Source organism: Xiphophorus hellerii, chromosome 11 (genome assembly GCF_003331165.1).
Source record: "Xiphophorus hellerii strain 12219 chromosome 11, Xiphophorus_hellerii-4.1, whole genome shotgun sequence".
Classification (NCBI taxonomy): domain Eukaryota; kingdom Metazoa; phylum Chordata; class Actinopteri; order Cyprinodontiformes; family Poeciliidae; genus Xiphophorus; species Xiphophorus hellerii.
In genome coordinates, this window is record NC_045682.1 from 10,928,610 (window position 1) to 10,945,958 (window position 17,349).

At 39.5% G+C, this 17,349-nt stretch overlaps 2 protein-coding genes across 3 annotated transcripts in view; one reads left to right on the forward strand and one right to left on the reverse strand.

Annotated features, from left to right (window-relative positions):
- Positions 1-17,349, reverse strand: part of nrg2a (neuregulin 2a) — a 96,480-nt gene that overhangs the window by 62,897 nt on the left and 16,234 nt on the right. The gene's annotated exons all lie outside the window — the stretch shown is intronic.
- On the forward strand, positions 13,121-16,293 carry LOC116728149 (zinc finger CCHC domain-containing protein 18-like). Its single transcript, XM_032575984.1, has 3 exons — positions 13,121-13,320; positions 13,400-13,484; positions 13,927-16,293. The coding sequence occupies exon 3, from the start codon at positions 14,304-14,306 to the stop codon at positions 15,939-15,941; it is 1,638 nt and encodes a 545-aa protein (XP_032431875.1). The 5' UTR covers positions 13,121-13,320; positions 13,400-13,484; positions 13,927-14,303; the 3' UTR covers positions 15,942-16,293.

Genomic DNA, 17,349 nt, shown 5'->3' on the forward strand with positions numbered 1-17,349 from the left:
ATGCTCCACTCTCAAGGCCGTGGAGAAAATGAGATTTCAGCCGTATGGGTTAGTTCAGTTTCCCCCCACCCCCTCCATCCCAGTCTTCCCCTCACTTCACAAGCACATGACACGGCCGATCCCTTTCCAGACGTGGCCCCTCAGTGGACGTGGCTTGATTGATGCCCCTGATAAGTGATTGATGTAATCGTAAGAGGCATCTTTCCCCACTTACGGCCACAGTGACTCAGAATCTGACAGGGTTGATCGGGGCTGAGAGAACCGACAGATGAGCATAGCAACACATCAGCCAATGGGGCATGATACTGCAACAACGGGCCGGGACCACGTCTGCCTTGAACCCACACATAAACAACACCCTGCGACCAGATGTGATCTCTGTGCCTGCAGCACTCCCACTGGCCGTCCTCCTAATTCGGTCGGTTGCAAAAGCCGAGCGGTGAATGACCCCCCGCCCACTCGTCTTTAAATTACAATTAGGAGTTTATAATGATTCCTTCTTTCTTATCGCTTTCCATCTTCTTTGTTTTTTTTTTTGTTTTTGACTGGTCATGCTTGCTCTGCGGGCAGACATACACTCGCCAAGACAGAGATAAAACTGTGTGGTTTTCCTTGTTTCAGGCCTGGAAGATGATTCTTATCTTTGGCATCGGTCATGGTTATGTGAGGAAGTGTCTGGTTATGTGTGTGAATTTTTGTTTGCTGTAAATGCATGGGGGAAAAAAAAAAAAAGAGAAGTCCATATAGTGGCTCAGAAACGAATAGCGGCATTAAAAAAGTATTTACACCAATGGAACTTTTGAAAAGTGTCTCACTTTACAATCTGAAACTTCATGTATTGTATTGGGATGAAACAATGTATGTTGGTGAACTAAAAAAATATAAGTCAGGGTTTAAAATGCATGTAGCAAGTCATTTTACAACAAACTGTGGAGGAGCTGCAGAGATCCACTGTTCAGGTGATAGAATATGTTGATGGAACAACTATCACTTGTGTCCACCATAAATTTGGTCTTTCTGAAAAAATAGATTAAAGAAAAACATTGTTGAAAAAAAAGCACACACAAAGTCCTATTTGCAGTCTTGCTGCAAGTAATGGAGCAGATGAAAAATGTGGAGAAAGTTGCTATGTGGAGATCATGTTTATGGTGGTTCGAATGAATGTAAAGGAAAGTCTGTGGAAGCTGCAACACAATTTTATTTGGGGAAAAAAAAAATTAAACCATGTTTTATGTTTTAGCACTTTGCAATTATGTACAACTTTGTATTGGTCTCTAAAATAAAACTTCAATGACATGCATTCAATTTTGTGGTTGGAATGCGACACAGTTTCTAAAAACATTTAGAATTGTAAATACTTCTGCAAGACACCGTAGCAGTAAAGCCAGTCGGTTATCCTTTTTTTTTTTTTTTTTTTACTATTACAATCAATTGTAACACTGGGAATAACAAGCACTGAAATAACAGAGGTCCTGACATGTATTTTATCTACCTAACCAGAAGAGGCCTCTAAATAGAACAATTATGGCTCACTACAACAGAACAAACATCTTTAATGACGAATGCTAAAAACACGCTCCTCTTATATGATTATCTGCTTGATCTTCTTAAGGCTGTTTGATTGAATCTCTGTCTCCTTCTCTCTGTATTTTTCCTCCTGCTAAAAGCATTTATTTTGAGTCTGTCCCTCTGTCTGTCTCTCTGCCTGTCTCCCTCCCTTCTGTTTAAGGCAGAGATAAAGAGGTTTGTGTTACTGTGAGCAGATTGACTTGAAGATAGAGGCTGGAAAGCAGATCTCCTCCACCTCCTCATTCTGCTCTTTCTCTCCCGCTCTCACCCAGATGAATAGACAAACAGTCTCCCACATGCTCTCACAGTTTATCAAACACACACCCACATAGGACCGGGTCTTCGCACAAACACATATGTGCGCTCTCGCCAAAGAGAGGACTGTACGCACTCAATCTAAGTATCCTCCGGCTGACTAAGTATACACTGTCACACTCAGATCCAAACACGACCCCCTCAAACACGTACATACGCATGCAAACACGCAGGTGCATCCACGAGTAAATACTGTCGAGGAAGCTCAGGAGTTTCTGATGTCTTCAAAATGGACATTTTTCCACTAACTGTGAACATAAACCATTCGGCTGTGTGATGCCATGTGTCACGTACAAACGCGGCGTTTAGGACATCACATGTGAATCACAGTGTTTCCCCAGAATTGCAATATTGTTTCCATTACGCTCAAATTTTCACACCTACTAAATAACTTTACTGCTTGTTGGTAATGCGTAGATTTGTTTTTAAAAGACTCGAACTAACCTTGACCCTCAGACATACAGCATTAGGAGTTATTTACCCTGTTAAGGTCAGAGTATGACGTGTTGCTTTTTGACATATTTTTGCCAACTTCATGTTGTAAAACAGGTTCTATCGAGGTGTTTTTCTTGGTTCGCCAGTTTGACAATAATTGGGTCTGACTGCGAAAAGTGAAATGTAACTCCAAAACAAGGTGGTTAATCATAAATTATGATGTGAAACTTTTCACATAGACATGCCTAACCCCGTTTTGGTTGGATTGTTATTTTGTTTGTTTTGAATGAAAGTGAAATTAAAGATTTAAACAGGTTTCAAACTGTCTTCATTGAGGGTTGATTCTGTCAATTAGGTTTTCATAAAAACACAGAATTGTGAGTTTACTCAAAGGAAAACACAGGAAGGTTGTTCCTTTTATCAGCAGACCCCCCTCTTCAAAAACATACAAGCATCCGCTCTCTGCTTCACATTCTTTGCATCAAATCAAATTCCTCCAGCGCTCTGCACTTGTCCTTTATCTCCAGAATGTGCTTTTGGAGCAACACAAACATGTCAGGATGAGGACACTATGAGGAGTTTCACACAAAGTCGAACCAGCATCTTGGCTACATCATTTGCATTTCTGCTTGCCCCTCTCACGGCTTATCAAAAGTATGCCTTATCTCTTTGTTTGTTTTTCGCCAACGTCGGCCTTTCCTGGAAAACAGGCCACTACGCATGTGTAAGCTTAGATCATGCCTCGGCCAGCATACGTCCAGATGAAGGCGGGCTCAAATTGACTGAGCCTGATAACTGGTCAAGAGTGCCAGGAGGGCCTCACACAGCGTTCTGGCCGACAGCCACAGAGCCAGAGTGGCAGTCGGGTCATCTCAAAGCGACAACATGACCGCTCGGATGGACAAAGAAAAAAAGAAAAAAAAAACAGACAAGCGGGGTAAATCCCATCGTGGCAGTGAATGACAAGCATAAGGAGGTCAAAGCTTACTCAAGCTGTAATAGCTAAAGGAGGCAAACCGCTGCCATTGCTGAGCAGCTTATGGACAGAGGCACAGAATCAAATCTTTAGCTAAAAAAGACCATCATTAATGATATTTACCTTCAGAAGCCTTGCATGAAAAAAGAAGGTAATACAAAACATGAAGATCAGGATGAATTGATCAAGTGTGGAAATATAGGCCGAAGCCTATATTTCTCATCGAACTGGAGTCTATCTGCTTCCTTGTTGTTGTCTGGAGTGGTTCTTTCATGAATGTTACAATATACAGAGTTAAAATATTGTTGTCGCAAACAGATGTAAGTTTAAAGTAATATTTTGTTTTAGTTATATCTTTCTTCTTAGTAATACTAAAGTTTTGGAGTGGTCCAACAAGAGTCTCGACTGATTCTCACGGAGAATCTGAAGCAAAACATCAGGCTGATGTCAAGGAGGCCTTCCCACCTCAAAGACTTGGAGCACAGCGTGAAAGATAAATTGTCAACTTTGAAATGGAAACCCTTTCTTGTGACTTGAGATTATTCTAGCGCATAGATACTGTCTGGAAGAGCCCAGCAGAGAATATAATTTCTGCGGCAACTGAAGAAATAAAATCCACTACAGGATCTTTTACCCTGGTACTATTTAGTCTGTCCTGTGTTCGTCCATCACTGTGTGGTTTCACTCAGCCAAAAAACAAGACAGGGCCAAACTGCAACAAACAATCAGATCTACAGAGAGGATCCTCAGAGGTGACCTTCTATCTATATAGTTTAGGTCTGGATGTACAGGTGTAGCATCAGGAAATGGGCAGCTTACATCTCCACATACCCCACACATGCTGGACACAAATTGTTTGGCCTTTTACCTTCAGGTCAGCACTATGGAGCAATATTTGCAAAAGTCACAGAGACATTTTGTTCTGTCAGGTTCTCTCTGATGAACACAATCTCAACACATCTTAGAGGAAGAGTTGTCAACTACTCCAATGTGAAACAAAATAAGCATATTTTGTGTTAGCACAACCTTTCTTTAGAAAAAAATGTGTGAGCATACACATACATGTACATATCCTTCCTTTTATTCTATGTCTGCTAAAATTTATGGGGGGTTTTGCTGTGAGCGTGTGAAACCAAAGATAAATTCCTTGTTTGTTCACACAGTTCTGGCCAATGAAAGCAAATTCTGGTCCTGATTCTGATAAGTCATTTATAACATATTTAATGAATTACAATTTGCATTCCAACGAGGCTCGTTTGTCAGATTAAAAGTACTTTTTGACAATGATAACCTTTAAGCTGGTATTAACATTCCTTTCCATGAAGACCACATTTCTGTGTAAAAAGTACGTTTTTCATTGGTCTGATGTAATAGCCTAATCTTAAAATGTTGTGTTTTCATTTGTTGCAAGTGGAATTCACGATAAACTGCAGTATATGAACTTGGCAAACCTGAACTATTCTGCATTTATTCATTCTTTAAAAGACACATTGTCATTTAAGATTACCGTTTTATGGTTTCTTGAGATGGATACATTGACATAACCTCTATAAACAATAATAAGAATGATTACCAGCATCCTAAATAAGATACAAGTGGTTTGCATAAATTATGAGAACATCACTAAAGTTAACATTGGCTTTGAACCTTCCTATTAAGAACTAAAATGGGAAGGAAGATGTTTTACATTGAGCAGAAATTGTTTAAAACGCAGTTTTTCACTTGTCAAACATATACTGTATTTGTGAAAACAAAAAATGTAGATTGTTGGTTTTCTCCAAAAATATTGCCTAAATCTTGTTCTGATAAATCCAATATTATATATCCTATTCTCTTGTGAGCTGGATGTAACATTGCACTCATAGTAAGTGGTGACAGAAAGATGAGCTGTGTCTTTTTTTAAAGGTACATTTTTGCATTGCTGGCTAACCCTTGAATTAGCCAGCAATACAGCCAAGTATTGGTTACTTGGCTTGTAGCCATTGGAAGCTAGGTTTGTGAGCCTAATATCAGGGAGACGGCAAGGGAATACAATGAAACATGCTTAGACAGTCCATACACTTCCGAGCAGATGGGATGGAGGAAAAGCAGAAAAGGGCTTACGGAGGAGACTCTGCGGGGACTTTCTGCAACTGTGATCTTACAGACTTTTTACCAGACTTCTTTGAGGAATGTTGCTTTTTTCATCCTGAGTAAAACAACCCCACAGTCGAGGAGTATCGATATCACAGGGGAGATACAGTATATCCCCCTTTTGTCTACATTGCTGCAGTGAGGTGATGGTTAGCGTGCTGGTCGGTGGGCCAGCTGGGACACATCTGAGTTCACCCCATGCACACACACGCACACTAAAGCCTGCTCTATGCTGCTCGCTATCTTTCAACAACAAGCTGAGCAAGGACCAGACGGAAAGAGGTCCTATTTGTGCAGGAAGATAAATACACTTCTGCACCCAGTCCTGTCCGATCCAGATTAGAGCAACACAAGAATGAGCAAAGCAGCAGCAGCACCGGTGGAAGGTCAGGAGCGAGCGCTGGTAAAAAGGACAGGGAAGCTGCTAAAACACACACTTCCACAATGCATTACATATGCAGGAACATTTGCAAGAAACATACAGTCGGTCCCATTACTTTGGCAGGTTTTATGCTAATCAAAGGCATGAATTTGCAACAAAATATAATTTTGACTTTAATTTACTTATTATTTAACTATTCAAATGAGACATTTCCCTTTTCATATGAATACATCCTTTTGGAAGGTTTACCATCCATTTCCTTTCCTCCTAAAGTTATTATCACATGGAAAAGTGTCAAAATTAATATGAATAACCATACAGTTGTGGACACTAGGACTGGATGTATTGGTCTAAAGATCTATACTTTCAATACCAAAGTAAGGAGTGGTATCAGATTGATATCAGCGTGAGGAGAATGATATTTGTGTTTGCAGTTTCTCTTCCATATGTCCACCAAATTACTCAAATCTGCTGAAGTTCATACCAGTCACATATGCAAGACTGAAAATGCCAAATATCACTTGCTTCCATTTTCAATTTGAGAGCAGGATTTCATGCCTTTGTATTGTTTGCAAATATTAATATGATAACCTGTGTGTTCACTACAACACAGAAACAATTGTGTGTAGTAGTAAAAGGTAAAAGGGGAATTATTTAATTTATTTTCTGTTACGTTGCATTATATTGCAGTTGGATCTTTGCCTTGCATTTGATCATAATCAGAATTAACTAACTGAAGTCAAGTCGCCAAATTATGTAATGATGATGATATTTCAAGAAAAAAAATCATTGGTATCAGAATTGGAATCAGCTTGCCCTGTATTATGACACCGAAATTCTCAGTATCACAAGCATAAAAATAACACACCAGCTCCAGTCAGTGCGGTTGCTGAAACTGTGTTCAATACAGTGCCTTGAAAATGTATTTGTGGGCCTTGAACATATTTTATCATGTTACTACCACCACAAACCTCAATGTACGTTTTTCAGGTTTTATTTGATACGACAACACAAACTAGTGTATGATTATAATGTGGAAGGGAAAAAATGTGTGGTTTTGAAATGTTTTGACACAAATAAAGATCCTTTGGTTGCATGCATTGTAGGACCACAATTCGCTGCATTTAGAGCTAATTTTAGGTTTGTCAACACCAGCTTTGAACATCAAGAGAAAAAAAAAAATTGAGGATATTTCTTTGCAAAATACCTAAAATAAAAGAGCTCAGTCAGATCAGATGGAAAATGTCTTTGAACAGCAATTTTATGTTGCCACAGGTCCTCTATTGAAAACAAGCTTCATCTCTTACCACATTATGTACACTGCCTGGCCAAAAAAAAAGTCGCCACCAAAAAATGGTCACACTCTCTAATATTTTGTTGGACCGCCTTTAGCTTTGATTACAGCCCGCATTTGCTGTGGCATTGTTTCAATAAGCTTCTGCAGTGTCACAAGATTTATTTCCATCCAGTGTTGCATTAATCTTTCACCAAGATCTTGTATTGATGATGGGAGAGTCTGACCACTGCGCAAAGCCTTCTCCAGCACATCCCAAAGATTCTCAATGGGGTTAAGGTCTGGACTCTGTGGTGGCCAATCCATGTGTGAAAAAGATGTCTCATGCTCCCTGAACCACTCTTTCACAATGTGAGCCCGATGAATCCTGGCATTGTCATCTTGGAATATGCCCGTTCCATTTGGGAAGACAAAATCCATTGATGGAATAACCTGGTCATTCAGTATATTCAGGTAGTCAGCTGACCTCATTCTTTGGGCACACAATGTTGCTGAACCTAGACCTGACCAACTGCAGCAACCCCAGATCATAGCACTGCCCCCACAGGCTTGTACAGTAGGCACTAGGCATGATGGGTGCATCACTTCACCTGCCTCTCTTCTTACCCTGATGCGCCCATCACTCTGGAACAGGGTAAATCTGGACTCATCAGACCACATGACCCTCTTCCATTCCTCCAGAGTCCAATCTTTATGCTCCCTAGCAAACTGAAGCCTTTTTTTCTGGTTAGCCTTACTGATTAGAGGTTTTCTTACGGCTACACAGCTGTTCAATCCCAACCCCTTGAGTTCCCTTCGCATTGTGCGTGTGGAAATGCTTTTGCGTTCACAATTAAACATACTCCTGAGTTCTGCTGTTGTTTTTCTTCGATTTGATTTGACCAAACGTTTAAGTAATCGCCGATCACGATCATTCAGGATTTTTTTCCGACCACATTTCTTCCTGGAAGACGATGGTTCCCCACCATCCTTCCAGTTTTTAATGATGCGTTGGACAGTTCTTAACCCAATTCTAGTAGTTTCTGCAATCTCCTTAGATGTTTTCTCTGCTTGATGCATGCCAATGATTTGACCCTTCTTAAACAGACTAACGTCTTTTCCACGACCACAGGATGTGTCTTTTGCCATGGCTGTTTAAGAAATGAGGAGTTACTCATTGCATCAGCTGGGGTTAAATAACTTGTTGCCAGCTGAAAGATAATCGCCTATGCAGTACTTATCCAATAGGAGGCTTGTACCTATTTGCTTAGTTAAATCCAGGTGGCGACTTTTTTTTTGGCCAGGCAGTGTATAATCCAAATGCAAATCTAATTTATTTATAAAGTACATTTAAAGGACAGAAGTTTGTCCAAAGTGCTGTACAAAAACGAGACAACCGAGACATGGAATAAAAATCAAGACATAAAAAAAAACATTTAAAACGAATATAAAGCACACACTTGAAATTTAAAAAAAGACAATGAAAATAGACAAAATGATATTTGAACCTCTGTCTCAACAGGTTTTCCTCCTGGACTGCCTATTATTGAGCTCCATTCATCTTCCAAACAACTCTGACCATATTTCCTTTCCCTGATAAAGAAAAACATTCCCACAGCATGATGCTACCACCACCATGACCACTTCCTTGTCATAATTAATCCCCACTTTGTATTAGCTTATCACTAAAATTCCAAAAAAAAAAATTTAAATCCATGGCTGTAATGCAATATTTTTCATGAAAACTAACATTTCAGGGGTTGTAAATACTCTTTCGAGGCACTTTGTATGGAAGGCTATATGGTGAACCTACATATGTCAAAATGTCCAATTCGTGTAGCTAATACTAAGGAATGTCTGTGTTCAGTTGTTGACATTTTATTTCACTGTGAGTCAGCAGTGTCATAATATTCTAACAGCTCCTCCTCTCTCTTTCATTTAATAAGACCACAGAATTAGGCAATTCATCTCCGCTCTGCCGCGATGGCGTGTTGTCACGAGCTCTGTTGAAATAAGCCTCAAATCTCCAAGCAGGAGACCCCCGCAGAGGGAAACATGGTTTTTCTCCTGGTCCACTTCCAAACATTGCTAACAAGCCATTCCATTCTGTGTAAAGTCTTTTCATGTTAAGACACACATCAATCCACACCTACAACATACCTGAGGAAACAAACCTTCTCTCAGGATATGCACTGAGTGTGTGTGGGGCAAACATGGCCGGACACGTTCCCTGAACACACCGGGAGGCGCCCGGCAGGAGTGCCAGCAGCCCCTCTTTTCAACACTTCGGCACGGCGCACACAAGCACAGTTGCCCTTTCCATGGTCCTTTTGTTCCCCGTCGTTTTGTGGGGAGTTCCTGTCATGGACACAGTCAGCTTTCTTTGGACATTTATAACTGGCAAACACCAGGATGAACTCACTTCAGTGATCCCTGATATTTCATAAAGATTATGTGAGAGCAATCACATTTTAAAATCACTAAACAAAAGGAGGCACTTCTCTCCAACTAGGCTCTTCTGTCGCAACTAAGGAGCAATGCAAGCACTGTAATTGTACTGCTAAGGTAAGTGCATTTTACTAGGATTGTATGTGATAAACTAACAGAAAGTGATTGGAAAATTTAGCATGGTTTCGGAAGAAAAATAATTAAAATCCAAGAGGTTACATTTGTGTTCGACCCTCCTAAAGTCAGATACCCTAAAAACAATTCCATATACATGCAAACCTTCCACTTCAGATCTACTATTTCAAAGTCTGCAGAGTTGATATCTACAACCTATATGTTTACAAAATGTAATTTGAATGTCTAAGTTGTGTAGATCTACAATAACTCAAAGTCTGTGTGAATAAAGAGCCTGGCTAAAGTATTTACACTCACCGAACCACAAACTTTTATGTGTGTTTTATAAATTTCTCGTGAAAGAGCAACACAATTCAGTACATAGTAAGTGTAAAGGAAAGATTCGTTGCACTGGATTTTATTTTGGAGCACTAGGTTTGCGGGGGATGAATATAAATGCATGCTACAACTTTTTTTATTATTATTATTGGTAATGAAAAAATAAGAATGCTTTGCCTTCACTATTTCATTATTCATTACATTGTGTTGTTTTATCCCCTAAAATACCAATGAAATACATTGAAATGAACTGTAATGCACAATTACTCTAAAAGGCACTTTTCACTGTTCGTGTGGTAAATTAAAAAAAATTAAAATAAACAAAACTTTCATGTTTACTCTTTTTTTCTATTAAATAAATTCTCAGGATAATTTACTGAAGTTGGTGTCTGAATGATAAAATCTTGAAAAACCTCCAAGAAGTGTGAGTATTTTTGAAACAAAGCACATTGCAGTGTTTCTTTGATATTTCATGAAGATTGTGCAAAAACTATCAGAAGAAAAGTCACTTTTTTCACTCATGAAACAAAAGAATGTCCATTAAGGAAACTAGCCATCTTACAACCAAATGATGAAGCAGAACATGCAAGCAGCACATTGCAGTTATTTTGTAGTGGTAGTTTGTTTATTTTTGCAAGGCACTGTTTGCTTGCAAATTCAGAAATTTTGCAGATCGACTTTATAGAAATTCAAGTTGCTCACGTCAATGAAGAAGTTCCAGAAAGTCACCCGAGTCAGAGCTTGAAACAGAACTGAATTTTACCATTTCTGCAAGTCTGCCTAGACAGAAAACTAAACTTTAGTGCATTTCAAGAATGGATTAACTGGTATTCATATGCATGTAGCATGCTGCAGTTATTGTTCAGTGCTCAGGGTGATCTATTTAACATGACATGACCCTGTAGATGGAAAGAAAGCCTGGGTGTCTCAGCCTTTAAGTCAGTGATGTCACAAAGCAGGTTTATCTCAACAGATAAGACCACAAGAGGACTAGAAAGAAATGCTCGATAAGAGCAAAACAGTGGCCTGAGGCTTATATTCAATGAATCCCAAGAAGAGAGAAAGTGCAGAAGAAGGTTATCTCCTGAATTATCCTTAAGTGTCATGTTACTTCTTGTGAATCTAACTGACACCTCAGTCAGGAGATGTTGCAACGAGGAAGCACCCGGATCTGCTCATGTTTTATTGCCAGTTAGGTTTTCTCATAAAGAGCCTTGTGATAGCTCTCTTCCCCAAGCTGCTGCTAAGGTCAATGAAGTATGCACATTTATAAAGGAAAATCCACACCCAACCCGGATACATAACAGCATGTCTAATACGATTCTGGTTTACTTGATCCACGTTTTAGACATTTGCAAAGCAAATAGTGACGAGGTATTAAAATCCGCTGCCGATACTTTCCATTTCAGTTGATAACCTTTCCCTATGGCTTCCAGCCAAAACCGGCTGTTCACTTCCTGGAACATCGTCATCATCATCAGGTTATCCTTTGCCAGAAAGCTGGATAGGGATTTCTTTCATATTTTGTTTCCGGGTAGGTTTTGCAAAGCACGGAATTCCACCTGAAGAAAACAAAAAAAGGTTCACCCCTATCCTCAGTAAGGACAGTGCTTGACGCCAGTAACAAAACAATGCCCAAATGAGACTGCACTACAAGCTGACTGATACTAATCCTCCTTAAATCAGTGAATAAATAATAATAATAAAGAAGCCTTCCTGTCATTTATAAACCAGTTTTTTTTTAATCCTCTGGAGTTGTTTTTTTTTTTTTTTCTCAAAACCAGACAGATTTGTCTGAAAACAAGCATGGAAGAGCTTGTCATCTCCTCCATCCCATCTTGGCATAGGAAACGTTAGATTATTCCAGCAACATGCCAAAACTATGTTGATCTCAACTTTGATTTGTGTGATCTTGACACTCCCAATCACCAGCCTTATGTTGCAGACAATTATACAGTTCATAAACAGTATCCATCAAATGCTGATCTGACTCCGTCTGGGATGATAACAAGTTCCAGAAGTTTGGACAGGAGGTTTTTCATGCCACGGCAACCTTTTTTTTAAAAAAAAATATTCTTTTATTGCAGTGAGTCAGGCAACCTGAACAGGTTTAAGATCACAGAGACATGATCTAATGGGTATTTATTGAAGCAGAACTGCCAAATGCATATAAAAAGTGTTAATAGACCTGATAAAAATATGACCTATTTTTCCTGTAAGTGTTATTAGTTCAACATTAGAACATAAATCTACTTTTTCTTTTAACGTTTAGGACAGTCTGTGTATCCTATCTTGGTAAGATACATATATTTTTGCATATTTCTTACTTTTAACTTGGTTTTAAAATATTTAATCATAGACCTGCTTTTTTTTCCCACAAACTGCCTTTTCTCATGTAAAACAAAATATGATTTTAACAATTTCAATAAAAATGAAATTGTACAGAACATGAATAGCAGTCCATAAAAAAAGTCTTAACTCTGTTGAAACTTGATTGCATATTGTCACATTGCAGTCACAATCTTTAATGTATTTTACTGCAATTTCTGATCTAGGTGACATGGGCAACTGCCCAGGGCGGCATCTTGTTAAAAGTGATAGGGTGATATTGTTTTATAAACTAACTCTGCTTTAAACTTCTCTTCAACGTAATCCCTGACCTGCCTTCTGTGTTCACTGGGCTCCCGGATGCTGTTTTTTTTCCACTAATGTTTTCTGCCACACCTGTACAAAAATCACAAAATGGCTGTGATTCACACTGAGACTAATAATACAAGATTAAGACTTCATTTACTAATTAGGTGACTGCTCAAGGCAATTGGTTGCACTGAATTTTTATTAAGGGGAATCTGACGCAAGGAGGCTGAAAATAAAGACATGCTCCCTTTTTCAGATTTTTATTTATAAATAAATATAAATTATTTTCTACTTTGTGTCAGTCTGCCTCATTAAATCCCAACAAAGTACAGAGTTTGTGGCTGTTAGGGAATGAATACTTTTCCAAGGCAGCATAAAGCATTTCTGACAACGGTCAGCTGTTGTGCTTCCTTTAGCAACAGATTTGGGATAAAATTCTGGTACAAGTTGACTGCTTAAAGGATTCGTTTTTTTCCAACAACCTTTCCTGCTTTGCACATGTAACCCACAATTAGTAAAGGACTTTTATTTTTGCGGGCCCACTTCCTGTGTTGCCCGAACGCTGCTAACTTATTTAAAGCCACGCCTCCAGTGCGCAGTAAGAGATCCTCACCTGTTCCACTGTGATTGTGGCTTGCTGTTGGCGTCTTCCTCAGGAATTCCTCAAACAATCTTTGAACCTATTGATTTGATTGCTGGGTGAGTTTATTTGTTAACAGTGTTATTTTTTCCTTGTGGTATTTCTGCTCGATTGCTCATTGGAGCGTTGTTTTATTAGAATCACTGGCATTGCTTACCTGGACCGTCACCAGGATTCTGTTAGTGCTGATTGTGGCTAAGTACGCCCCACTCTCTTCAAAAAGGTAAACTTGTTGCTGAAGTTTGTGCGTATTCTGACACCTTTACATTGATGCCGAGGCACTGAAGTTTAAACTAAAATTGATCAGAACAGAATGTAGCTACACTTAAATTGATATTGCGCAGTATATTTATTTATTTATTTATTTATTTTCCTTCCCTCACTCTGCTTGAGTATTTGACAATTAATTTATTTTATTTTTCTTGATTGATATTTTGGAAGTGCACTTTAACTTTAAATTGATTAGTTGAAATATGATAGTTTTGTTTTGTTTTATTTAAATTATGGTTAATTTAACCTGATTGAAATGTTTGTTTAACTATTAGGAATCTAATTATTGCATTTGCATTTAGTATGCATAAACTAGATGTTTAAATTTAATAATTATTTCCTTTGTATTATATTTGTTTCTGATAAAACACTTAATGGGTTTTCTGACCTTTTAGGTCGGGTTTTTTTTTTTTCCACCTGTCGGATCAGATCCTCATCTGGATCGAAAGATGGCGAGCTAGAAATGGACTATGGACTTTATGATTTGGAAATCAATTTATTCTGAGTCAATTCTCATGTGTCTCATTGTGTTATTGTAATTGTATGTTTTTTTTATTCAAATCACTTAATATATATATTCACCAAAACTAAAAGCACTGCCTCCTGTGTTTTTTCACACCTCAGGCTCCTTAAAAGGCCACTCTTCCGATGCTGCTTATGTAGCCGCAGTTAGCTGTCTAGCCCATAACTGTTACATTACTTTGGCGAGCTAGCCAGGAGCCTGATACTGTGAATGTTTTGGTGAATGTGTTTTGTGGTTTGGTATTGAAATATGGATTTCTTTGATCAAGTTGGTATCAATGTTGCTAATTCTGTCATCATTAGTGGTGTAACGAACACTCAAGCAGATGATGAGATTGTCAATCTTTTACGTAGTTATGGTGGAATTAAGGTTTTTTCTGTTACTGCATGTGAGAGTCCATTTTATAAAAACCTGGCCGTTGAATTCATTAATTCTGCAGATTTGGAAAAGCTAAAATCGCTTTTACCATATGTTTATCCATCTCAGGTTGTAGAAGATGTTATATTTGTTGTTAAATTGCTTTCAAGAGAGTGCCCTGCCACAGTCACAGTGGACACGACCTTACCTCCCGATTATCTCCATGAACTGAAACGTATTTCCCAGCAGAGTGGACAATCATTTGATGACGTTTTGAGAGGAGTTTTTGAACAAATAAGTGCTCATTTAGGAATAGCGGCTACCGGAGGGGAGCCTGATGGGGATGATGAAGGGGATGGTGATGAGGAGGATATTGTTGAAATACTTACCATTGAAAGAGAGTCCAGTCAGACTCAGCCATCTACTCTTCCCGCAAACCAATCAGATCAGTCCACCACCTACCAGCAGGGACCACAAACTCAGCCTAATCCAACTACAAATGTGGGGCCGAGAATTTTCCTCTCGGGGAATGATCTGAATCCTTCTGGGGTTCAAAGGGTTGTTGTCGAACACATTGTGCGCAGAGATGATGTAAATCTTCAACCTCTGTCTTCATTTAGACTACGCACCTTTTCAGGAAGACTTCCAAAACCTCAGCATGAGGCAGATTATGAATCCTGGAGGTCTCAAATAGAACTCTTAAATGCAGATCCAAGTCTTGCACCTTTACATGTTACAAGGCGCATTTTGGAAGGTTTACTCCCTCCAGCTGCTGACCTAGTGAAGGGTTTGGGGCCTGGTGCCCTGCCTGCAACATTTTTGCAGGTACTTGATTCTGCATATGCCACTGTTGAGGATGGAGAAGAATTGTTTGCAAAATTTTTAAACACGCTTCAGGACCATGGGGAACGACCATCTTCTTATCTGCAGAGACTCCAGTTGGCTCTCAGCACAGTGGTGAAGCGTGGTGGGATTCCAGCCACTGAAATTGACAAATATTTGTTAAAACAATTTTGTAGAGGTTGCTGGGATAACAGCATGATTAACAAACTTCAACTAGAAAAGAAAAAAGACCAACCACCTCCTTTCTCAGAGCTTTTATTAACACTCAGAACAGAAGAAGACAGACAGTTGGCAAAAGAGATGTTAATGAAAAAACATATTCCATCAGTCAAGCATCGTGTCAGTGCACAAGCTCACACTACCAGTTCATGTTCATGTAGCCATCTATCAGACTCAGGTGCTATCGAAGACTTAAGGAAGCAAATGTTAAAGCTGCAGAGTCAAATGTCAGCCCTGCTGTCTAAGGACTCTAATTCTGCTAAACCAGAAAATCAGATGAAAAAACAGAAACCAAAATCTGGCCAGACCAGTAATAGGCCAAAGCCCTGGTTCTGTTTCAAGTGTGGACAGGATGGTCACATTGCTCCCAACTGTTCCAGTCAGCCAAATTCCAGCTTAGTTGAAGAAAAACGCCGCCAGCTCAAACACAAACAGCAGTCCTGGGACAAAAGTAAGCCATTAAACTAGAAGCAGTTCTTACTGAGGGACAAGTGGGAGCTGCAACCAGTGAATGTCCCCACACTAAAGACTCATTTTCATATTTTTCATTACCTAAAGGATTAGTGGGCACAAGGAGTACTGGTGAGGTGAAGATTAAAGGGATCAATTTTCATTGCCTCTTGGACACAGGTTCCCAAGTCACCACAATTTCACATTCCTTCTATAACACCCATCTATCAGATCACAAAATAAACCCAATAAATGATCTTTTGGAGATAGAAGGTGCAAATGGTCAGAGGGTGCCTTATATCGGATATGTGGAACTCTGTTTGACATTTCCCCCTGAGTTCACAGGAGAAGAGATGGACATAAATACCTTGGCCTTGGTTGTGCCAGACCTGCGATCAGCACAACCTCCTGTTCTGATTGGCACCAACACTTTGGATGTTGTGTATAACCAGTGCTGTCAGTCACAGTCTGAGTTCCATCCTGTGCCTTTTGGATATAGAGCAGTGCACAAAACTTTGGAGATAAGGCATAAACTAACAACTGATGACTATCATGGCATTCTAAAAATGCAGTCATCCATCCCACAGGTTGTTCCTGCACAGAAGACTGTTGTGCTGGATGCTCTTCTTATTTGCCCATTACTGCAAGGTGAAAAAGAAGTAGTTATTCAGCATCCAACCTCTTTCTCTCTACCTGGTGGTTTGATAGTAAAATCTAGTCTTTTTGATTTACCTCCTGTACAGCCTGCTTCTCTGCCAGTGGTGATCACTAATGAATCTAACCATGACATTGTGATTCCAGCCAGAGCAGCCATCGCTGAAGTCAGTACCATCCAAACCATTCTTCACAAAGAGCAGAGTGTGCATCAACCTTCCCATAGTTCCGAGCCAAATCCAACCAAATTGAACTACAACTTTGGAGATTCGCCGCTCTCAACTGAATGGAAGCAACGTATAACAACCATGCTCAACAGTATGTCAGATGTTTTTTCAAAGCATGATCTTGATTTTGGTCGTACAGATAAGGTCAAGCATGAGATCAAGCTATCAGATCCCACTGCTTTTAAGCAGCGACCAAGACCCATCCACCCCCTAGATGTGGATGCGGTACGTAAACATATTCAAGAACTGCTGCAGTCTGGTGTTATACGTGAATCCAACTCACCCTTTGCTTCCCCCATAGTTGTAGTGCGGAAGAAAAATGGTGCAGTACGGCTCTGTATTGATTACAGGAAGTTGAATGCACAGACCATCAGGGATGCATATGCTTTGCCAAAGCTGGAGGACACATTTTCAGCACTGTCTGGCTCGACGTGGTTTTCCACACTGGATTTAAAATCTGGTTACTACCAGATTGAGATGAATGAATCAGACAAAAATAAAACTGCATTTGTCTGTCCGCTTGGATTTTACGAATTTAATCGTAT